Source organism: Oncorhynchus masou, chromosome 32, assembly GCF_036934945.1.
Source record: "Oncorhynchus masou masou isolate Uvic2021 chromosome 32, UVic_Omas_1.1, whole genome shotgun sequence".
Lineage (NCBI taxonomy): Eukaryota > Metazoa > Chordata > Actinopteri > Salmoniformes > Salmonidae > Oncorhynchus > Oncorhynchus masou.
The window spans coordinates 55,930,803-55,954,144 of NC_088243.1; the positions used below are offsets into that span (position 1 = coordinate 55,930,803).

At 45.1% G+C, this 23,342-nt stretch overlaps 1 protein-coding gene across 2 annotated transcripts; it reads left to right on the plus strand.

The window, feature by feature from the left end:
• The first annotated feature begins 17 nt into the window (after positions 1 to 17).
• LOC135526257 (janus kinase and microtubule-interacting protein 1-like) lies at positions 18 to 22,691 on the plus strand. 2 transcript variants are annotated; one of them, XM_064954452.1, is made up of 14 exons: positions 18 to 514; positions 12,917 to 13,220; positions 13,664 to 13,996; positions 14,292 to 14,453; positions 15,259 to 15,468; positions 15,658 to 15,774; positions 15,952 to 16,098; positions 17,024 to 17,176; positions 17,853 to 17,915; positions 20,316 to 20,444; positions 21,068 to 21,196; positions 21,418 to 21,501; positions 22,120 to 22,182; positions 22,305 to 22,691. In XM_064954452.1, the coding sequence occupies exons 2-14, from the start codon at positions 13,065 to 13,067 to the stop codon at positions 22,482 to 22,484; spliced, it is 1,926 nt and encodes a 641-aa protein (XP_064810524.1). In that variant the 5' UTR covers positions 18 to 514; positions 12,917 to 13,064; the 3' UTR covers positions 22,485 to 22,691. The 2 variants fall into 2 exon arrangements, with proteins under 2 accessions (XP_064810524.1, XP_064810525.1); XM_064954453.1 differs by having other exon boundaries at positions 18 to 398.
• The last annotated feature ends 651 nt before the right edge of the window (positions 22,692 to 23,342 follow it).

The following is a 23,342-nucleotide window of genomic DNA, read 5'->3' on the forward strand; positions in this document are numbered from 1 at the left end:
CTTCCCGTGCGGTGTCATTCCTGAACACGCAGTCAGGTGTCGCGTGTCTTTTGCGTTACCGGCGACGTCCATGATTTTCCCACGTCCACGTAGCGTTGGTTTTTCATCTCCCATTTTATCACCGGGAGAGCTGAGCTGCTGGATGAAATGTTTTGAGAGAAAACTGACGTCGTGTAGGCGTGGTGTGTGCCAGCGTGCAGAGAGAAGCCCACCGCAGAACCGTTAATCCAGTCCGGACACCACGTTTTAGTGGAATTTAGCCTACATTTGGCCAAACTTTACCATCCGCTGCTATTTATAAAGGGATTCATTCATAGCAGACTATTTGAGAGGATAAGTTTGTAACTCGCCTGCTCTATGGAAAAAAGAGAACGCCCAGCACGGCATCTCAAATCGAGGTGAGAGTGCGCTTTATAAACCGACGCCGAGGCACCGCTGCCATAGTGAATGAGAACCAGCAACGTTTAACCAGACCGACAAGAATACCTCTCACTTGATGACTGACACCATTTAAGTAAGTTTATGTTGGCCAGCCCGATAGCTCTGTAGGCAAATTTGTGAATTTGTGTGACGTGAGCAAACTGACAGGCAGGCTGTGGCTTCTGCAACGGGCGACATCCTCTGATATCCGGGTAGCGCTGCCAGTCATCACCTAACTCTATACGTCCGTCTTTAATTTGTATCTTCTTTACACGGAGTCCGTGTAACATTATAATATTGTGTCAAGCCGGCTGATGTTACAACATGGCCATGACAGATTGCTGATCTTCGGCTTTTTAGAGCCATCTTGGCCATGCATATGGATGTTGTGGTCTGCGGCAGGACTGGCCATAGACATTTGGGGGGGGGGGGGGGGGGGGCTCGACGAAATTTGGTGGTGGTTAAATAGCTGATGTGCTAGGGACGTGTCCATCTCCAATATTACATGTCCATCTGGCATGGCCATCTACTCTAGCCTACGGTACTGTAATATTGCCTGAATACTGTAAAATTGCTTGAAACAACTGGATGCATGTACATAATTTCTCCAAGTGGACACAACATATGTGTCCCGCTTACATCACTAATGATGGTGATTAGAAGGGGTGATCCGCAGGTGCTTCGGGCACCTAAACCCAGATTTGTCATCAAATGTGACTCTTTGCTAATTGGATCTTTAGAGCAACAGCTGCCTGGACCATTTGCTCTCTTCACTGCCTCTCCTCCAACCCTCAAACTCCTGACCCCCAACCTCTGCCCTTTATCCCTGCCCTTCTAATACATTTGGTATGGAGTCTAATGTGTGTCCCACTCCGCCTTGCCTTCCTCACTTTATCTCTCCTTGCTTTCAATGCTGGATCTGTATCCCTCTCCCTTTCTCACCCCTCACCTCTTCCCCATCTCACCCCAGACCCCAGCCTTGAGTAGGGTAAGAGTGTTGGAGAAAACAAGAGATGGAGGCAGGTTGAATGAGGTTACTGGATGCATTGTCATGTGTGTGAGGGGATGAGAGGCTGCTACACACACACACTCGGGCCAGGGAGATACCGGTATCGCAATTCTCGTTAGTAGTGCAGCAAGGAAACTAATCATGGAGTGGGTTTAACTTTAGGAAAACAGCCTGGATGTTGGAAACAAACATCCCTATGTTGTCATCCATAGTCACATTTGATTTGTTTTCCCAGGCTAAAGCACACAACCTTTTACATACAACAGGTTTTTAAAGAACCAAAGAGTTTGGTCTGCTTCGTGTTTTCACTTTGGGGAAAAAGCATTGGCACAGTGTTATCGTCCTGGCCCTGAACACACACACACACACTGCTGTTTAAATCCCACACATTGCTCTATTAAAATTCAGCATAGTACCATCATCACAGACAGTAGGTAGCAAGCAGTCCTTTTAATAGACTGCAATAGTATACTGTTGAGCCTTCTGTTCCCTCTCTTTACACAACACTGCAGCTCCCATCATGACTTGGACTGTTGTGAATATAGAGTTGTTTGTACTCACTAAAAACAAATGGTTCATTATAGCATATACCTCACGTTGGGTTATTTTAACCCAATGCATTGAGTAGATTCTTCAAAACCCAGCGCATTGGGTTATCGAATCAACCCACAGTTGGGTTAACTATAACCCAATGTCACTGTGATTATTATGTTAAATCGTTGTATTTAATAACTTTATTTTAAACACATTCACATTGATACCCCAAGGCAGTCAACCCTTAACAACAACTGATCCCTGTGCGCCAACGATGTGGACGCCGATTTAAGGCAGCAGCCTCGCACCTCTGATTCAGAGGGGTTGGGTTAAATGCGGAAGACCCATTTCGGTTGAATGCATTGTTGTGCAACTGACTAGGGTTCCCCTTTCCCTTCCCTTTTCACTCAACACCCTCCCTATCAGTGGTGTAAAGTAACTAAGTAAAAAATACTTTGAAATCAAACTACTTCAGTAGTTTTCTCTTTGTCTGTACTTTACTATATATATTTTTTGACAACTTTTACTCCAGAACATTCCTGAAGACAATATGTACTTTTTACTCAAATATGTTTTCCCTGACACCCAAAAGTACTCATTACGTTTCAAATGCTCAGGCAGGACGGCAATATTGGTACAATTCATGTACCTATTAATATAACGTGTTTTCATCCCTACTGCCTCTGCTCTGGTGGACTCACTAAACACAAATAATGTGTTAGTAAATTGTGTTGGAGTGTGACCCTGACTGTTCGTAAATAGAAAAACAAGGAAATTGTGCCATCTGGTTTGATGTGTAGCGTTTTACTTTGACTTTTTACTTTTGCTAGAGTACTTTTTCCAACACTGCTCCCTATCCCTAATACATAATATGTAAAATAAGTGTTCAAACAAGACCAATACACAGAGTTTCAAATGTCCAGCAAGTGTCAACTATATGCAATTACATTGAACCTTACACAGGTCTGTGAGCAGTGTAGCGTTCCCCCGAGATGGCGGACAAATGTTCCTTGGCTCTGCCTTCCGGAGGTAGGCTAGTGCTTGTTGACTCCAACCTTAAAAGTAACAACAACAAAAGTTTAGCAGGTCTGTTAGAAATGCCCTTGTCACACCATCTGGATAAGGGAAGCATTTCTATGCTCTACTGACAGTACAGGTGGACTGCATTGTAGAAATGATCATATTACAGTATGTGTACAGGTTGTGTTAAGGGCGTATCATTTCCCCATCCATTTTGTATGACCATTGAGGCATCATGCCAGGAACCACCTTCAGGTCCACTTCGCCAAATGGGTCTATAGGGGAAAACGATATCAAACACATCTCAAATGAGTAAATAGGCCTAGTTTTGGGATGGCACATGCGCTCCAGCCAACATGTTGCAGATAGTGTTTGAGTAGGTTAGTTTACATGATGAGATTATTATGGATAAGAGCGAGAATATTTTGGTCAAGCATCGATCATCATGTCATCAGAGTAAGACCCTTGACATCTATTGGGAACGATCATCAAGTGCATACCCTGCACTATCACCACCCTGTGAAGTTGATCATAACTTATTTCATCTGTAGCATAATAAACTGCATGGTTTCCTGAGTCGTAGTGGGAGGAGCACATACCATGTCATCGCGTGACTTCAATTTGATGGTTATTATATCAATATTTGCGACTTAAAGGTGTTTTTACTGCCATTTCTTCCATAATTAATTTTACTGACACAAAAAGATCCCACCATGTCAAACGAACACATTTTGTCGGAATTTATAAAATTGTACCGAAACATCCTGTTTCCGTCACGGTTGTTGTGATATTAGTTTCTACGGCATAACTTTACTCGTATAAAAACTGTGGATGGAAACGTGGTTAATGTCCAAGAGTGAAGAGATGTGTCAAAAACATTATTATTTTTATAGTTCAAGTATATTTGTCACATTGTCTTACCATTAGAAGGGTTTCAGCATCCTCTGCCAGGTCACTTTCCTCTTGTCCCCCTATGGAAGACATTGACACATGTCCAATGATCCTCCGTCACAAGTAGTCACAAATCAGTCAGTCAGACTAAGCCAGGTCCAAACCTGGGCCTGGAGGCTGGCCAGACCTGTTCTGTAAGTCCACAATCTGCTCTCTTCCCCCTCCCTCTCCGCTGCAGCTTTTATCACAGCACAGCCTGCTGTGTGTGTGCGTGTGTGTGAATCCTGTAGTGAATGAATGTACAGTATGTGAGGAGTGTGCCCCTCTGTGTGTGTGTGTGTGTGTGTGTCCCATCCTTTCAGTGATGGCAAAAGTACCCAATTGTCATACTTGAGTAAAAGTAAGATCTTTTCAAATAGAAAATGACTCAAGTAAATGTAATTGCTCAAATATACTTAAGTATCAAAAGTGAAAGTATAAATAGTTTCAAATTCCTTATATTAAACAAACCAGAAGGCACCATTTTTCTTGTTTACATTTTTTTTTTTTACAGATAGCCAGGGGCACACTCCAACACTCAACATAATTTACAAACGAAACGTGTTTAGTGAGTGCCAGATCAGAGGCTTTTCCTGTCCTGTTAAGCATTCAAAATGTTCTGAGTACTTTTGGGTGTCAGGGAAAACTGATGGAGTTTAAAGTACATAATTGTCTTTAGGAGTGAAGTAAAAGTACTCAAATATAAATAGTAAAGTACAGATACCCCAAAAACGACTTAAGTTGTACTGTTAAGTATTTTTACTTAATTACTTTACACCACTGAACCTTTTTATAGGTACATTTTAAACCCAGTCAGTGCGTAGTTAGTGGGTGTTCTGTCTCACTTCAGTCACTTTGGCTATATTGATATTTAACCCAGCCGTGGGTGTTCATGCGTGTGTGTGGGCTCTGTTGTGCAGACTGGCCTAGAGGTGGTCCATCTGTGTTTGGCTAATGAGCTCTGGACCAGTCTAAAGGCATCTGCCTTTATTGCCACGCTACTTTTGCACTGTTAAGCTGGTACTGCTGCCATATCTGTTCTCTAGCAACGACACCTTTACTACAAAGCACTACAGTACACTGTCAATCATGATGGTACATTGGGGCGGCAGGGTAGCCTAGTGGTTAGAGCATTGGACTAATAACCGAAAGGTTGCAAGTTCAAATCCCCGAGCTGGCAAGGTACGAATCTGTCGCTCTGCCTCTGAACAGGCAGTTAACCCACTGTTCCTAGGCCGTCATTGAAAATAAGAATTTGTTGTTAACTGATTTGCCTAGTTAAATAAAGGGCAAATAAAACATTGTATGGTACCACAAGTAAAGCTCCCTCAGTACAATGTAGTGTGTAAAACACAGTAAAGTCCTCAGGGACAGGAAACTCCGGAAGGAAGATGTTTGTAATAATACTACATTCTTAGGTTCAGGTTGGTATTTGGCTGTTCGGAAGGGATTTTTTATAGCGTATCACCTTAGGCTGCTATTGTATTGTACTGTACTGTATGGTGGTGAGTGTTGGTGAGAGACTGTTTGGAAAGCGATTCTGGTAGTATTGGATATTTGGTTCTGTCTGTTCCTAGTGTTTGCAGTATTGCTACTGAGTGAATCTTCAGGGGAGTTTTAAAGTGGAAGTCTGCCTCCTCTTCGTTGGTTGTTTATGAATCTCCTCAGAAGTATTTCCTCACCATGTCCCATTCTCCTGCTCTGTTGTGTTAATAAGCTCTTTGTTGTTTTTGTTAAGCAGATTGTCTACAGTGCCACATTTGACTAGCTAGGCCTCTGAGGAGCGGGTTCGTCCTTCACTCTGTTTCCCTTTCATACGACTTGACTGTTCAAACATGGAACTTTGAGCAATATTTCCCAATAGAGAGTGTATACATTTAATTGGGTGTATGAATTGGTTGTGCAGACTAGCGTGACAGTCATGCTAAATATACAGTACCAGTCCAATGTTTGGACACGCCTACTCATTCAAGGGATTGTTCTTTTATTTGTACTATTTTCTACATTGTAGAATAATAGTGAAGACATCAAAACTATGGAATCACTTAGTAACCAAAAAAAAACGGAACACATTTGAGATTCTTCAAAGTAGTCACCGTTTTCCTTGATGACAGCTTTGCATACTTTTGGCATTCTCTCAACCAGCTTCATGAGGTAGTCACCTGGAATGCATTTCAATTAACAGGTGTGCCTTGTTAACAGTACATTTGTGGAATTTCTTTCTTTCTTAATGTGTTTGAGCCAGTCAGTTGTGTTGTGACAAGGTAGGGGTGGTATACAGAAGATGACCATATTTGGTAAAAGACCAGGTACATATTATGGCAAGAACAGCTCAAATAAGCAAACAAAAATGACAGTCCATCATTACTTTATCTGCAGTCGCAAAAACTATCAAGCGCTATGATGAATCTGGCTCTTATGAGGACCGCCACAGGAAAGGAAGACCCAGAGTTACCTCTGCTGCAGAGGATAACTTTATTAGAGTTAACTGCACCTCAAATTGCAGCCCAAATGAATGTTTCACAGAGTTGAAGTAACAGACACATCTCAACATCAACTGTTCAGAGGAGACTGCGTGAATCAGGCCTTCATGGTCGAATTGCTGCAAAGAAACCACTACTAAAGAGCACCAATGATAAGAAGAGACTTGCTTGGGCCAAGAAACATGAACAATGGTGATTAGATCATTGGAAACCTGTTCTTTGGTCTGATGAGTCCAAATTTGCAATTAAAAAAACCATTGAATTTTAACATTTTTGTTACAACCACCGTGTGTGGGGATGCTTTTCTGGTGACCCTGTCTGTGATTTATTACGAATTCAAGGCACCTTTTAACCAGCATGGCTAGCACAACATTCTGCAGCGATACGCCATCCCATCTGGTTTAGAGGTTGACCGATTAATGGGAATGGCCAATTTTAATTAGGGGCGATGTCAAGTTTTCATAACAATCGGTAATCGGCATTTTTGGACACCGATCATGGCTGTTTACTTTGCACTCTACGAGGAGACTGCATGGCAGGCTGACTACCTGTTATGTGAGTGCAGCAAGGAGACCAGGTAAGGTGCTAGCTAGCATTAAACATATCTTGTATAAAAAAACAATCAATCTTAACATAATCACTAGTTAACTACACATGGTTGATGATATTACTAGTTTATCTAGCTTGTTCTGCGTTGCATATAATCAATGCGGTGCCTGTTAATTTATCATTGAATCATAGCCTACTTCGCTAAACGGGTGATTTAACAAGCGCATTCGCGAAAAAACCACTGTCGTGGCACCAATGTGTACCTAACCATAAACATCAACGCCTTTCTTAAAATCAATACACAACTATATATTTTTAAACCTGCATATTTAGTTAATATTGCCTGCTAACATGAATTTCTTTTAACTAGGGAAATTGTGTCACTTCTCTTACGTTCTGTGCAACAGAGTCAGGCTATATGCAGCAGTTTGGGCCGCCTGGCTCGTTGCAAACTGTGTGAAGACAAACTTTGCCAAAAGGGGGATGACTTAACAAAAGCGCATTTACGAAAAAAGCTCAATCGTTGCACGAATGTAACTAACCATAAACATCAATGTCTTTCTTAAAATCAATACAGAGAGGTATATTTTTTTAAACCTGCATATTTAGTTAAGAGATCCAGGTTAGCAGGCAATATTAAACTAGGGAAATTGTGTCACTTCTCTTGCGTTAATTGCACGCAGAGTCAGGGTATATGCAACAGTTTGGGCCGCCTGGCTCGTTGCGAACTAATTTGGCAGAATTTTACGTAATTATGACATAACATTGAAGGTTGTGCAATGTAACAGGAATATTTAGACTTATGGATGCCACCCGTTAGATAAAATACGGAACGGTTCCGTATTTCACTGAAAGAATAAATGTTTTATTTTCGAAATGACAGTTTCCAGATTTTACCATATTAATGACATATGGCTTGTATTTCTGTGTGTTATTATGTTATAATTAAGTCTATAATTTGATAGGGCAGTCTGACTGAACGGTGGTAGGCAGCAGCAGGCTCGTAAGCATTCATTCAAACAGCACTTTTGTGCGTTTGCCAGCAGCTCTTCCCTGTGCTTCAAGCATTGAGCTGTTTATGACTTCAAGCCTATCAACTCCCGAGATTAGGCTGGTGTAACCGATGTGAAATGGCTAGCTAGTTAGCGGGGTGCGTGCTAATAGCGTTTCAATCGGTGACGTAACTCGCTCTGAGACCTTGAAGTAGTTGTTTCCTTTGCCCTGCAAGGGCCGCGGCTTTTGTGGGGCGATGGGTAGCGATGCTTCAAGGGTGGCTGTTGTAGATGTGTTCCTCGTTCGAGCCCAGGTAGGGGCGAGGAGAGGGACGGAAGCTATACTGTTACACTGGCAATACTAAAGTGCCTATAAGAACATCCAATAGTCAAAGGTATATGAAATACAAATGGTATAGATAGAAATAGTCCTATAATAACTACAACCTAAAACTTCTTACCTGGGACTATTGAAGACCCATATTAAAAGAAACCACCAGCTTTCATATGTTCTTATGTTCTGAGCAAGGAACTTAAACGTCTTTAATGGCACATATTGCACTTTTACTTTCTTCTCCAACACTTTGTTTTTGCATTATTTCAACCAAATTGACCATGTTTCATTATTTATTTGAGACTAAATTGATTTTATTTATGTATTATATTGAGTTAAAATAAGTGTTTCATTCAGTATTGTTGTAATTGTCATTATTACATTATTACAGAGGTTGGGGGCCGATTTTTAATCGGTATCGGCTTTTTTGGTCCCCCAATAATCGGTACCGGCGTTGAAAAATCATAATCGCTCGACCTCTAATCTGGTTTCCGCTTAGTCCCACTATCATTTTTTTTATATGACCCAAAACACACCTCCAGGCTGTGTAAGGGCTATTTAACCAAGAAGGAGAGTGATGGAGTGCTGCATCAAATGACCTGGCCTCCACAATCACCTGACCTCAACCTAATTGAGAGGGTTTGGGATGAGTTGGACTGCAGAGTGAAGTAAAAGCAGCCAACAAGTGCTCAACATATGTTTGTTTCTTCCCTTGTAAAACAACACAGCTTCCCGTTAATACATTCCTGCTTTTCCCTGGACCAATAACTTCCCCAGACACACGGTGGTGGACGTGGACGTGCACATCTGTTCCAGGGATGGCAGATGTGAAGTGGTTGTGTTTGATGCGCTACTGGGCTGGAAGACTAGGGGGGTCATGCCGTTCACATTCCGAAACACAGATTGCAAAATGCATGGAGTTCATATCGACAAATTCACCCTGCAATTGAGCGCTAAATCAAAACTACACCCACAAACACGTATTTGAGCTACAAGCTGAGCCATGCTTCTCATCCTGTTGGTATTGATTGCACAATTTAATTATTCTCCAAACATGGTATAACCCTTCACTGATCACTCGACACACAACATTTTGAGCATAGCTTGTTGGCAGACTCTGGTTAGGAATGAATGGGTCGGTGTGTGTTTGTAAATAGATGTTAGTAAGAATACAGATGTGGTTTTCTTTGTGGCTGTGTGCAATGTCCTCTCCTTTCTCTAGCTCACTCTGTGTCTCTCCCTCTCCGTGTGTGTGTGTGTGTGTGAGTGAGTGGGAGAATGAGAACAGCTTTCCTCTCCACTCTGCTGCGTGACATCATCATAGCAACGGAAAGGATGGAGGTGGGAAAGTAGGGCAGAGTGGGGGGGGGAGGCAGAGGGGGTTCAGTGTGATTGCCCTTCCACCACTCTCTCCATCTCTTCCTGTTTTCACCCAGTGCCTGCCTGTTCATTCTGTCTGTCGGTGTGGTAGAGCGCTCCCCTGCCCCTCAGCAATGCATTTCTGACTCAGTCATCCTCGTCTGAGAGAGCTGGTCTCTAGATAAAGAAATAACGTAGTCTGTGTGTGTTCGGTGTGAGTGCAACACAGGTGTGTGTGTGTGTGTGTGTGTGTGTGTGTGTGTGACGAGATGTCTGAAATCCTCCGGGAGACACTTCCCTCTTTCACAGGGTCCTTTAATGTGGGAGGAGTGAAGTTTAAGAGCACGAGTTGCCTTGGTAACATTTGCTGCCATCTGTGTGAGTGGTGTGCGGGCGGGAAAGGATGGCGTAGCCTCCGGTCTTAATGCTTCATCTCCATTTTGAATGGTTTATTTATTACTCAGCAGAACGGGAAGGTTACTGGGTTACGCTGGAACACTTCCTTAGCCTTATGAATCTAGAAAGAGACCAAGTCCATTCTCAATGAGGGTACTGTTTATATATTCTGTCATGCTGTCTCATAAACTAACTTCTCACATCTGCAGCGCAACATGGCTACCAACCGCATTATAACTGCAAAGCGGAGAGCAGAAGGTATCTAAGGAGTGGGGATGGATCTGGGGAGGACCGACACAAGGGTGGGAGGTTTGAGATGAGGAGAGGAAAGAGGCCAGCAGGGGTCCGAGGATTAGATGTGGACTCCCTCGGATGGAGGGCTTTATTTCTTTATTTTTATTTAACCTTTATTTAACTAGGCTTGGGGAGAGGAGAGACTGAATAATTTGTAGTAGTCCCAGACCATTCAATAGTAGTCCCAGACCATTCAAAAGTAGTCCCAGACCATTCAAAAGTAGTCCCAGACTTTAGATGGTTCTCTCGGCTGCAGTAGTAGTAGTAGAGTTCAGTGAGGACTAGCAGTAGTATTCCCAGAATAGTAGTCCCAGACTTTTCAATAGTAGTCCCAGACTTTTCAATAGTAGTCCCAGACTTTTCAATAGTAGTCCCAGACCATCCAATAGTAGTCCCAGACCATCCAATAGTAGTCCCAGACCATCCAATAGAGTGTTCTCTCAGTTGAAGTCATAAACCGCGCAATGCTTGACGCACAACGAAGAGCTGCTGGCAAAACGCACGAAAGTGCTGTTTGAATGAATGTTTATGTGCCTGTTTCTGCCTACCACCACTCAGTCAGATACTTGTATGCTCAGTCAGATTATATGTAACGCAGGACACGCTAGTTAATATCTAGTAAAATCATCAACCATGTGTAGTTAACTAGTGATTATGATTGTTTTTTTTATAAGATAAGTTTAATGCTAGCTAGCAATTTACCTTGGCTTACTGCAATTGCGTAACAGGCAGTCTCCTTGTAGAGGGCTCTCTCGGCTGCGGCAGTGGTAGTAGAGGGTTCTCTCGGCTGCGGCAGTGGTAGTAGAGGGCTCCTCTCGGCTGCGGCAGTGGAAGGAGAGGCTCCTCTCGGCTGCGGCAGTGGAAGGAGAGGCTCCTCTCGGCTGCGGCAGTGGAAGGAGAGGCTCCTCTCGGCTGCGGCAGTGGAAGGAGAGGCTCCTCTCGGCTGCGGCAGTGGAAGGAGAGGCTCCTCTCGGCTGCGGCAGTGGAAGGAGAGGCTCCTCTCGGCTGCGGCAGTGGAAGGAGAGGCTCCTCTCGGCTGCGGCAGTGGAAGGAGAGGCTCCTCTCGGCTGCGGCAGTGGAAGGAGAGGCTCCTCTCGGCTGCGGCAGTGGAAGGAGGGGCTCAGTGGAAGGAGAGGCTCTCGGCTGCGGCAGTGGAAGGAGGGGCTCCTCTCGGCTGCGGCAGTGGAAGGAGGGGCTCCTCTCGGCTGCGGCAGTGGAAGGAGAGGGCTCCTCTCGGCTGCGGCAGTGGTAGGAGAGGGCTCCTCTCGGCTGCGGCAGTGGTGCGGCAGTGGAAGAGGGCTCCTCTCGGCTGCGGCAGTGGAAGGAGAGGCTCTCGGCTGCGGCAGAAGGAGGGGCTCCTCTCGGCTGCGGCAGTGGTAGGAGAGGGCTCCTCTCGGCTGCGGCAGTGGTAGGAGAGGGCTCCTCTCGGCTGCGGCAGTGGTAGGAGAGGGCTCCTCTCGGCTGCGGCAGTGGTAGGAGAGGGCTCCTCTCGGCTGCGGCAGTTGTAGTAGTAGAGGCTCCTCTCGGCTGCGGTAGTAGAGGCTCCTCTCGGCTGCGGTAGTAGAGGCTCCTCTCGGCTGCGGTAGTAGAGGCTCCTCTCGGCTGCGGTAGTAGAGGCTCCTCTCGGCTGTTTGCGGTAGTAGAGGCTCCTCTCGGCTGCGGTAGTAGAGGCTCCTCTCGGCTGCGGTAGTAGAGGCTCCTCTCGGCTGCGGTAGTAGAGGCTCCTCTCGGCTGCGGTAGTAGAGGCTCCTCTCGGCTGCGGTAGTAGAGGCTCCTCTCGGCTGCGGTAGTAGAGGGTTCTCTTTGCAGTAGTAGTAGTAGTAGTAGAGGTTTCTCTTGGCTGTAGTAGTAGTAGTAGAGGGTTCTCTTGGCTGTAGTAGTAGTAGTAGTAGAGGGTTCTGTTTGCAGTAGTAGTAGTAGAGGGTTCTGTTTGCAGTAGTAGTAGTAGTAGAGGGTTCTGTTTGCAGTAGTAGTAGTAGTAGAGGGTTCTCTTGGCTGTAGTAGTAGTAGTAGTAGTAGAGGGTTCTCTTGGCTGTAGTATTTGTAGTAGAGGGTTCTCTTGGCTGTAGTAGTAGTAGAGGGTTCTCTTGGCTGTAGTAGTAGTAGAGGGTTCTCTTGGCTGTAGTAGTAGTAGTAGTAGAGGGTTCTCTTGGCTGTAGTAGTAGTAGTAGTAGAGGGTTCTGTTGGCAGTAGTAGTAGTAGTAGAGGGTTTTCTTGGCTGTATTAGTATTAGTAGTAGAGGGTTCTCTTGGCTGTAGTAGCCCCACTCCCACCCTGCCCTGGCCAGACAGAATTTCATGCACGATGGAGCCTCTAAGCGGATCCCATGGAGAGGAATTGGATTATGATAAATGGCCGGGGAGCTGCCAGTGTGCTCTCTGTGGGTGTTGAAATAGTGTGTGTATCTGTGTGAGCTCTGTGGATGTTGAAATGGTGTGTGTGTGTCTGAGCTCTGTGGATGTTGAAAGTGTCTGTGTGAGCATGTGTGTTGGTGTTTCCAGGTCTCATAATATAATGTTTTCCTCAAGCTCCACTCTGTTGGCCTATGATTTTTGTTTTCACATTACTTACCTGTTGTTCTTATCGCTCTCTGCAGGACAGACGGGGATCTTCAGTCAGTGATGTAGACAAGGATGATGAAGTTACATAGGGAAGGCTGTGTGGGGAGGAAGTGCATCACCTGATTCTCCTCCACTTCCTCATCCCCTCTGAGTCGTGTCCTCTGATTGGGTGGGTGGAGCACAATGTCATCGACCACACCCACCTCAGCCCCGCCTTCCAAGAAGACGCGTGGGAAGGAGAGGACGGAGGTCATGGGCGACTTGCCGCAGACAGCCAATGAGGAGCTGAGGAGCAAGCTGATGGATTTCCAGATAGAACTGCAGCAGGAGAAGGGCAAGGTAGGCCCGCCCCCTCTATACAATGATCCACTGTTAATTATAAACTGGGTGGTTCGAGCCCAGAATGTTGATCGGCTGACAGCCATGGTATATTAGACCATATACCACTGGTATGACAAAACATGTATTTTTACTGCTGTAATTACGTTGGTATCCAGTTTATAATAACAATAAGGCACCTCGGGGGTTTGTGCTATATGGCCAATATACCTCGGCTAAGGTCTGTATCCAGGCGCTCTGCGTTGCGTTGTGCTTAAGAACAGCCCTTATCCGTGGTATGTTGGCCATATACCACACCTCCTTGGGCCTTATTGCTTAATGATACTATTAGGAAATCATTAACACTATCTCTCTTTTTCCTATTTCCCCTGCAAACCTCTCCTCCCCTTTGCCTCTCTCCTACCCTGTCCTCTATCCCACCGTCCTCTCCTTCCGCTGGGTAGGTCTCTAAGCTGAGAGAGCGTCTCCAGGAGCAGAGGCAAGCCAGGGAGCTGGAACAACACAAACACACAGTGGTCCTCACTGACCTCCGCGCCAAACTGCACGAGGAGAAGCTCCGCGAGCTGGCTTCCGCTCGGGAGTCATTGGCACGGCAACACGAGTTGGAGCTATCACGTACCATTAAGATCCGCGACGGGGAGGTGCAGCGGCTCCAGGGGCTGGTCCATGCGCTAAGGGACGGGGCGGCTGACAAGCTGAAGAGCGCCCTGCTAGGAGAGGCCCGGGAGGAGGCCAAGAGGGCCTTCGATGGGGAGAGACTCAAACTGCAGCAGGAGGTAGGTTGACCTTGGGAATCAACTTGAATCCAACTTGCATTGTTGTATTAGATTTAGTCATTTTTCCCCCCTATGGTCAATCATAATCACAGGTAGATGCCTCTTGTTTTCAGTAAAAGAAGTTTGACTGTTTTAGTCTGGTTTTGAAAGTTCTTATTTAAAGAAACAGAGCGTCTTCTTTGTTTCTGGACTAGCAGAGTCATATGACATTACTATCTCCTGAATCATCTTAATTGCTTCAGGGTCCCAGTACTTGGAAGTGTATATACACTCTAATTGTGTGTGTTCCCCTCAGGTCATGAAGCAGGAGACGGCACGGAAGCAGGTTGAGGAGGCTCTGGCTAACTCACTGCAGGCAGACAAGGCCAAAGCAGCCGACCTCCGAACAGCCTACCAGCAGCACCAGGATGAGATCAACCGCATCAAGAGAGACTGCGAGAGAGACATCCGAAGGGTGGTGAGTCGACCGTAACATGGCCGCCACGCCTTAACCCGATCACATAACCCCTGATTGATCCTAACCCACATCAAACAAGACCATGTGAGAGACGACATGGTTGTCTGGTGCTGAGTGACCTGAAAGATAACCAAATTCCAAACCAACATAAACCATAGTTAAGTGAAACTGGAATTTACCCTCAAGCAATAGACTGATTCCTCAGATCCTGTACTGCTGAGTTCCCTGCATGCACTTCCCTGTATGCACTCGATCTGAACAGTAGCTTGAATTGCACTGTGTCCTATGTTGATCTCCAGTTCTATTTCACACCGTGTAGTTTTGCTTTTCAGAGACCCAGGGTAGCACAGGTAATACACACCGACTGTTGACGACAAGACAGAAGAACACAGCATGCTAGCACAGGGCCGTGAAAGAGGTATCTCTAACCTGTTTTACAGCCGGGCCATTTGACTAATATCATTTTACTGGGATGAGGAGAGGGAAAGGAGGCGAGAGTGAGCGGGGCAGTGAGATGAAGACCGGAAGAGAGAAGGGGGAGTGTGAACTAGGATTCACGAATGAATAACACTCAACGGCGTTGATGTCGCATACCTGTTCGTTCACTCGTCTGTGGTTGGAAAAGGATGAGCCGTTGGTGGAGGAAGGGAACAATGGGGTAGAAAGAGAGTGCAGGTCGGGTTAAGGCGGGCGAGTTCCAGAGTGATCGTTTAGATGGCTATCACTCTCTCTCTCTCCTTTCTTTCTCTCTCATATCGCTCTTTGTCTCCCTCTCTCCTCCTCTCCATCCTCCCATCTTTCTTAGATGGATGAGCTGAAGGGGAAGGACCGCGTGGTGTCTGCGTTGGAGAGGGAGCTGGGGTTGCAGGCAGGTTATGCTCAGAAGCTCCAGCTGCAGAAGGAGGCTCTGGATGAGCAGCTGGGCCAAGTCAGGGAGGCAGAGAGGCACCACGGCAGTCCCAAGAGAGAGGTGGTCCCTACCCTGGGGGAAACCCAGGACTATATCAACAACCAGGTGAGGACAGCCCCATTTTTAAAATACACACACACAGGCAACACACACTTGTGCACAAAACATTTTACTGACATGGTATTTTTCAAAAACCTGGTGGTCAACTCATTCACACATTGTCTTTGTCTCTAATCATCTCCCCAATGTCTGTCTCTCTCTCTGTGTGTCTCTCTCTCTGTCTGTCTCTCTCAGGAGGTGGAAGATCTTCGGGATGCGAGGAGGTTCCAGCTGAAGATAGCTGAGCTCCACTCTGTTACCAGGAAGCTGGAGGACAGGAACGCACTGCTGGCAGATGAGAGGAACGAACTGGTGAGGAACACACACGAATTACAAACACACACAGACAATAACTTGGTGGATAACTGAACATTGTAGGGACTTATGGGAACATTGAAGGGATGTTATGGAAATGTGCAGGTATATAAAAATAGATCTACACATCTCATCTGTCACTATTTCTCTTGTTTCTCCCTCCATCTCTGTCAGTTGAAGAGGGTGCGTGAGGCAGAGAGTCAGATGAAGCCCCTGTTAGATAAGTATAAGAGGATGTCGAAGAAGAATGATGATCTCCTGCAGACTTTGCAGCGCATGGAGGAGAAACTCAAGAACCTCAGCAGAGAGAACGCAGAGATGGTGAGAGAACCAGAAATATCCTCTTTTGTCTCCTTTCCTTGTCATGTCTCCTTCATGATGGGAAGAGGACACCATTTGGAAGTATTTGGATACCATTTGGAAGCCGGATATGAAGGTCCTGGGCTGGCGTGGTTCCAAGTGATCTGGGGTTGTGAGGCCGGTTGGACGTACTGCCAAATTCTCTAAAATGACCCTGGTGGCGGATTATGGTAGAGAGAAATTAACATTAAATTCTCTGGCAACAGCTCTGGTGGACATTCTAGCAGTCAGCATGTCAACTGCAGACATCTGTGGCATTGTGCTCTGTGACAAGACAGCACATTTTAGAGTGGCCTTTTATTGTCCCCAGCATGAGGTGCTCCTATGTAATTATTATTTTTAATCAGCTTCTTGATTTGTCACACCTGTCAGGTGGATGGATTATATTGGCAAATGAGAAATGCTCCCTAACAGGAATGTAAACTCATTTGTGCACAACATTTGAGAGAAATAAGCTTTTTGTGCATATGGAACATTTCTGGGATCTTTTATTTCAGCTCATGAAACATGAGCGTTTTTATATTTTTGAACAGTATACATTGTACAGTAGGTACCATGTGAGATTTGTAATTGCTCTGTGAAATGGAGGGAAAGGGAGACCTCCAGTGGACATTGAGAAAAAGCATCAAGATGATTAGGTAATAGCATCTGTGTGACTGCAGTATTTGCAATTCTCCTTGATTACAAAGTCACCTTGTACAACTTAAAGTTACATTATGTTTCAGGAAATCCTGTCTCTCATGACCTCACTGCTCGAGTTGCCTAACCCTGAGAATGTCTCCCCTCCCTCCCTCCCTCCCTCCCTCCCTCCCTCCCTCCCTCCCTCCCTCCCTCCCTCCCTCCCTCCCTCCCTCCCTCCCTCCCTCCCTCCCTCCCTCCCTCTCAGAAGGAGAAGGCGCACTCTCGTTCCCAGCAGCCCCAGCAGCTGAAGAGGCCTACCTCCCTGACAGACCTAAGCCACGCCCACGAGGAACAGGAAGTGGAGTTCCTCAAGCTGCAGGTTGCCGAGCAACGAGGCATCATCGACGAACTCACGCAGGTTAGGGAGACGGACACACATACATTCACACTGCAGTTTATCTGATCTTTAAATCACCTGAGCTTCCAAATAACAGGGCATTGACAGAGCCTTGTTGTAGTGAGATTAGTGAATCAGGCAGCCGACTAGCTCATACGCTCATAAACAAAGAGTGGGCCATTTTGTTGAATTTTACCAGAGCACATTGAAACAGTAGGATAAAATGGGTGCCGTTAGGGTCAGTGAACTGTTGGGTAACATGTTGGTCCTCTGTACACGTGGGCTGCCCTCCAGACCCTCACCAACCACCCTCTCTCTCCTTTCTAATCACCTTAAATCGGAGCCTTGCTGAAAATTCACTCATTTGCATGATGTTCTGCTGGCTCCTTGCCTCTGATTTAAGGTGTTGTACACAACTCTTTGTCATAATCTCTTGACCCTGCTTCTGTTGAGAATCCTACTCGTCTCACTTTTTAACTTGGGTGCATTTTGACAAGCCTAAATCACACCGTATTCGATTCTGTCTCCAGTAATTCACACGCAGGGGATGATAATGGCCTAGATTAGTACAATTCGTTTGTCAGGTTAAGCATCAGTCCCACATCAAACAAAGCCTTCTCATACATACTCATACGTACACAATGCATGTGGTGTGGAGTCAAAATCCTAAACTGTCCTCTGCTCCTTTTTGGCACAGGAACGTGACAGACTGATGCTCTGCAAAAATAACCGAAGAAAAACCCTCAAACTACCACCTAAAGTAGGACTACTGCTCCCTTTGCCCTTCTGTCTGTTTGTTTGTGTTTGTATACGTGGGGTTTTTTGTTTTCTAGCATTAGGCGTTTCTTTGTTGTGTTCTCTGTCTCTGGTCACACACTGTTGATCCTGTGGTGTTGTCACTTAGCAACTGCCTCTTCCCATGATGCCGATGCACTGGTTCTGTGTAATTGGGCTCAATGGAGAACGATGTGTGTTTTTGATTTGTCTTTGTGTAGTTTGTGTGCGCGCAACTGTGTGACTGTGTGTTTATAATTGGGCTCATAAGGGAACGATGACACCTGTTGTTCAGCTCAGAATGATAGGTAGATAAGGTGTTGATGAGGAGGCACGATTAGCACAATTGGGCTGGGTTCTCAATAGAGTTTGCAGAGTCAGTGATATATGTTAAGCGAGAAGGTGATGGAAGATTCAACACACTCCCTGCATCTATAACTGGAGCTATTGGGACTCTCACTGAAACGGAAAACAGCGACAGGAACACTCCACTCTCAAACTGGGAGGGTTATCGAGACTATTAACATCAAACGTCAATTAGGACTCTCAAACTGGGAATGGAACAGAGCACACTTATGGAAAGAGTTTGACTGGAATGGAAAAGTATTCCACTGCTACCTCGCAGGCCTGGAGACGATCTTAAAGATCATCCAGTTTTTTTTTTCTTCTCCCTTTGGGAGGAGTGAATGCTAGTTAACACTCCTCTCTCGCTCCGTCTTTGTCTGCGGAGTGCGCGACTGAGACACGGTTGTGCGTCAGAGCTCAGTGCTCGAGGACTGGATTGCCTTGGAAGATACTAGATTTGTCGGGGGGGGGGGTTCTAGTATAACAACAGTATGTATGAGTACTTCCAGCTCATCCTCTACTTCTCCTTCTTTATCGGCCTGTGTGCTATGGTCTGTCTCTACTTCTCTGGTTGTCAGGAGATGACTTACAAACACGATGGTAAGGACTTTAATTGTAGTATAGTAACCATTTTGAGTTGACTGAGTGGATTGGACCTGAACATAATGGGTGGTTTTAGGGAATGTTGTTGAGTCTATAACATCAATGGGAAGGACGAGATTAGCCTTTCTTTTTAGAGAATATTGTGAGGAGAGTTTTGGCTTCTAAATCCGATGGTAAGGAATATGGAAGTGATTGTTCCGAGGTTGATGGACCGTCTACAGTCGCTAGTGAAAGTCTACACAGCCCTTGCACAGCCTTGCATGTTGTTTTTGCTACCGATCTTCACAACCTACTCCACACTTTCAAAGTGAAAGAAAAATATTAGGATGTTTTCCAAATGTAATAGAAAAAATCTGAGAGTTAATAATTGGTGGAAGCACCTTTGCCAGCTGTCAATAATTTTAAATACGATTCTACCAACTCTGCACAACTCTTAGGGAAACATACTGTATATCCAAAATTGCTCAAGTTCAATACATTTGGTTGGGGATCATTGATGGACAGCAATATTTAAACCTAGTCTCTGATTTTTCCAGCAGATCCAAGTCCAGACTGCGATTGGACCATTCAACTCCTCTTGAAAAGCCATTCTTGTGTGTCTTTGGCATTAAAACTTGTGTGATTTTTATAGCTGAAACATGTAATTATCTCAGGGTTAGGTTTTCAAAGTTCTACAATGGGTTTTCCTCATTTTTTTACCTGGGCTTTGCTCCTTTCATATTTATTTTGATCCTGATAAATTCCTCAGTCCCTGCCGGCGACAAGCGTACCCATAACATGATGCTGCCACCACAGTACTAGACAATACAGAGGCTTTCACTCTGTTGTGCTATATTGGATTTGAATACCTAATCCTGGGATATAGTTTTATTTTTAAGGTGAACAATTACACAAAAGTTAATGCCAATGACATAGCTTTCCAAGAGGTGTTGAGTGTTCCTGAGTGGTCCAGTCTCAGTCCTGACTTAAATTGGCTTGAAAGTCAGAGACAAGCTTTGAATATATATTGCTGTCCGTCAATGATTCCCAAACAAAATTTCCTGAGCTTGAGCATTTTTGACAAAAACAATTGATATACTGTATGTTGCCCTCAGAGTTTTGTGCAAGGCTGGTAGGATCTTTTTCAAAAATGATTCACAGCTGTAACGGTTCTTCCACCAAGTATTCACTCTTGTATTGATTGCATTTCTTCACACATCTCCATTTTTTGTATTAATAAAACAAAATGTCTAACTTTAAAGTATGGAGTATGTTGTGTAGATCTGTAGGAAAATGTCATCCTTTCTAGATTTAATTTTAAGCCAACCGCATCTGATTAAGGGATGGGTAGACTTTCAGTAGGCACTATGTGAGTGTTCTATATAAGAATGGGTGTGTCAATATGTTACAGATCCTCTTGCCCCCCCCCCCCCCCCATCTGCTCTCTCTCTCTCTCCAGAGGCATGTTGTGGAGACGTATTTTGGATTTGACGAGGAGTCTGTGGACTCTGAAACGTCATCTCTGACCTCTTACATCACTGACCTCACGGACCGTACCCCCGCTACACCCGAGGAGGACCTGGAAGACGTAAGTGTGTGTCTGTGGCCTTTACTCAATTGGATTTGCTCAACTCCTGCATCCTCTCTCCTCCGTCCTTTCTGGGATTGAAATTAAATAACTCTCCTTCTCCAATCGTGCGTCATCAGGGAAATAATTTTTAATCCCAAAATACATTTCTAAAGTGATGAATAAATGTAACTGGTTATGCAAGACATTTTGTAGATAAAAAGTATAAGTAGCACATCGTTTTAAAATGTTTGCATGCTTTACTCATTCATGAAAGCAATAGCTGATTTTAAAAGGGGTGTGGCAGAACTCGGGAAGGATACACTTGTGCTTCCTCACGAAAAGGAGGCTATTGAGGAGGTGAGGACCGTCTTCCGTTAGCCTATTAAAGAATTGACACTCCTTGACCACTCATTGGTTTCCAGGTCACGGAAGAGCGATAAGTGAGAAAAGGTGTGTGTGTATTTGCTGTTTAGCATTGGTGTATTGGTAAAATAAATTGGTGCTTAAATGCTGATGGCCCTTCACTGAATAAAGTAACACTCCCTATATTTTCAATGCATTTTTCAGCTGTAAGAGGGTAAACGCTTGCGCAAATTTAATGGTGTTCAGGTGTGTGTTTGACCCTGTCTCTGTTCCTCCAGGGTGTATCTCGTGAAGAGGCAGAACTGAGGTTCAGACAGCTGACCAGAGAGTACCAGGCTCTCCAGCGGGCCTACGCCCTCCTGCAGGAACAGGCTGGGGGGTCGCACGACGCTGAGAGAGAAGCCAGGGTTAGTAGCTTTAACCTTTGACGCCTACCCCTTTATGACCCCTAACACCTTCCCCTAAAATCTATCCATAAACTCCTGATGTGACCATCACTGTCTCAAAACACGAGCACAATTAATGTTCTTTGTTCTTGAAGGGCTGCATTATGTACAGGCTTTTGTTCCAGCCCAGCACTAACTCTATTCAACTAATTTGACTCTGGCCTCTGTTCCTGTTCCCGCAGAACCGTGAGCAGTTGCAGGCGGATCTAATAGGCTGCAAGGCAAAGATTGGAGACCTGGAGAAGGCATTAGCCGAGAGGGGGCAGGTAAAGGAGAAAAGGGGCGGGGAGAAGACTGGGAGGTCTCTTGGCTGCTCCGCTCTCATTGACCCTGCTGCTTGTCTGTCTGGGGGCTTTTCTTTTGGCCTGGTGCTACGCCGACCGGATCTGCTGCAGAATCCTGTGATGTCGCTCTGATGTCACAACTCTGCCCTATTTGCATGCTCCAACCATTGTTGACACTGGAAAAGAGCCAATCGGCATTAGATCTACTTATGATCAAATTGATGGAATGTTACGTCACGCCAAACAAACCCTAACCCTCAATATTGCTGTTCCTCTGATCTGCATGTTGTTCACTGTAATACTGGTGGTGTCCTTCCTCTCTGTTTTCATTTTGTGTTCAATAAAGCCATGCTACACCACTTTCCTCTGTTTGTCTTATGCTGTTCACGGTTTGAAATCATTATTTCACTTATTTTGGGCTCGTGAGTCTTTGTTGTAAAGCAGCTCAGGTAGGGGCTGGATCTGTTAGGGTTTTGGTGCTTTATGTATGTTCAGTATCCCTTCTGGGTGGCATGGTTCTCTTTTTCTCCCCTGTGATTCTGTGTTGTGATGCGTTAGTTTTCTTCTGAGACGTGTGTGTGACTGTGTATGTTTCTCCAGGACTCTAAGTGGGTGGAGGAGAAGCAGTACCTCATCAGGGCCAATCAGGAACTCCACGACAAGGTAAGACGCCTCCTACTTCCTCTGTCACTCAACACTGTCCTGTGAGCCATCTGGAAGGAAAGAACACGAGGATGTGGCACATTTTGAGTGTATACTTTTAATGTGTGTGTGTGTGTTTGTAGATGTGTGTGTTACAGCAGACTGAGTCGAAGCTGCAGGCAGAGGTGCAGGACTCGAGGGACCAGAATGAGCTGCTGGAATTCAGAGTGCTGGAGCTGGAAGTAAGAGAGTGTACGACCATCAAACTGTCCCCAGGGGGTGACACCGGCCTGCACACCCGACGCAGGACCTACATACAGTGACCAGAATACAAACACACACACACACACACTCCTGTGCTTCGACCCATTGTATGTACCCTGTATTTCCTCGTTTTGCTTTCTGACTGCCTTACCATCCCCACTGAACTGGAAACTTGTATTTTTGAAGTTGAAAGATGTACAAGAATGTTGTCTTAAGTGAGATGAATATAAATTTGTATGGAATAAAATGTATTTAAGTTCACCATCCACCCCATCTTTGTTCATTTGTCTCCCCTCCCTGCATGTAGTTAAGTTTTATTTACTTTCATAAACAAATGTACATGACTTTCAAACCATTAGTCGCACATGTCCTGGATTTTTTTACATTTATATTCTCAACAGAAGATTGACTGCATAGCTTTCCACCTTTTCAGGTTTCAATCACACTGCCTCTGACAACCGACATAGGGTCAGTGTCTTTTGTTATGACATCATAGAATATATACTCGTATCACTTCAAGATGAGGTCAAATCAACTCATAATACACAGACTCCTAAGGAAGGGTGGACCCATAACGGACCCAAAGATCTTCAGTCACTTACACAGTCGTACATTTGAATATGTTTTAAAACCCTGTTTGCTTTGGTTTGAGTCGCCTTCAAAAACATGTTTCTCCACCCACCTTATGTGGACAGATTCTGAGCATGCTCTCCTCATCATGTAAGTACTGTACATCATTCAGTTCAGTTCCCAACCATGACCCATTCACTCACCAACCTACCCAATCAGAATGTTAGTTGGATTGTGCTGTCTCTTTAGAGGGCTGACTTTTGTGGCACATGAAGTGGATGGGGAGGATTGTGTGTGTACGAGGGTGGGGTTAACTGTCTGTGTTGTCCAATAGGAGAGGGAACGCA

Bases quoted from the DNA above. Each gene is read 5' to 3' on its own strand.
- LOC135526257 (XM_064954452.1), top strand. From the start codon at position 13,065: ATGTCATCGACCACACCCACCTCAGCCCCGCCTTCCAAGAAGACGCGT. The intron at 15,469-15,657 runs GTGAGGACAGCC...TGTCTCTCTCAG, and splicing joins AGGACTATATCAACAACCAG to GAGGTGGAAGATCTTCGGGA. The intron at 20,445-21,067 runs GTAAGTGTGTGT...CTGTTCCTCCAG, and splicing joins CCGAGGAGGACCTGGAAGAC to GGTGTATCTCGTGAAGAGGC.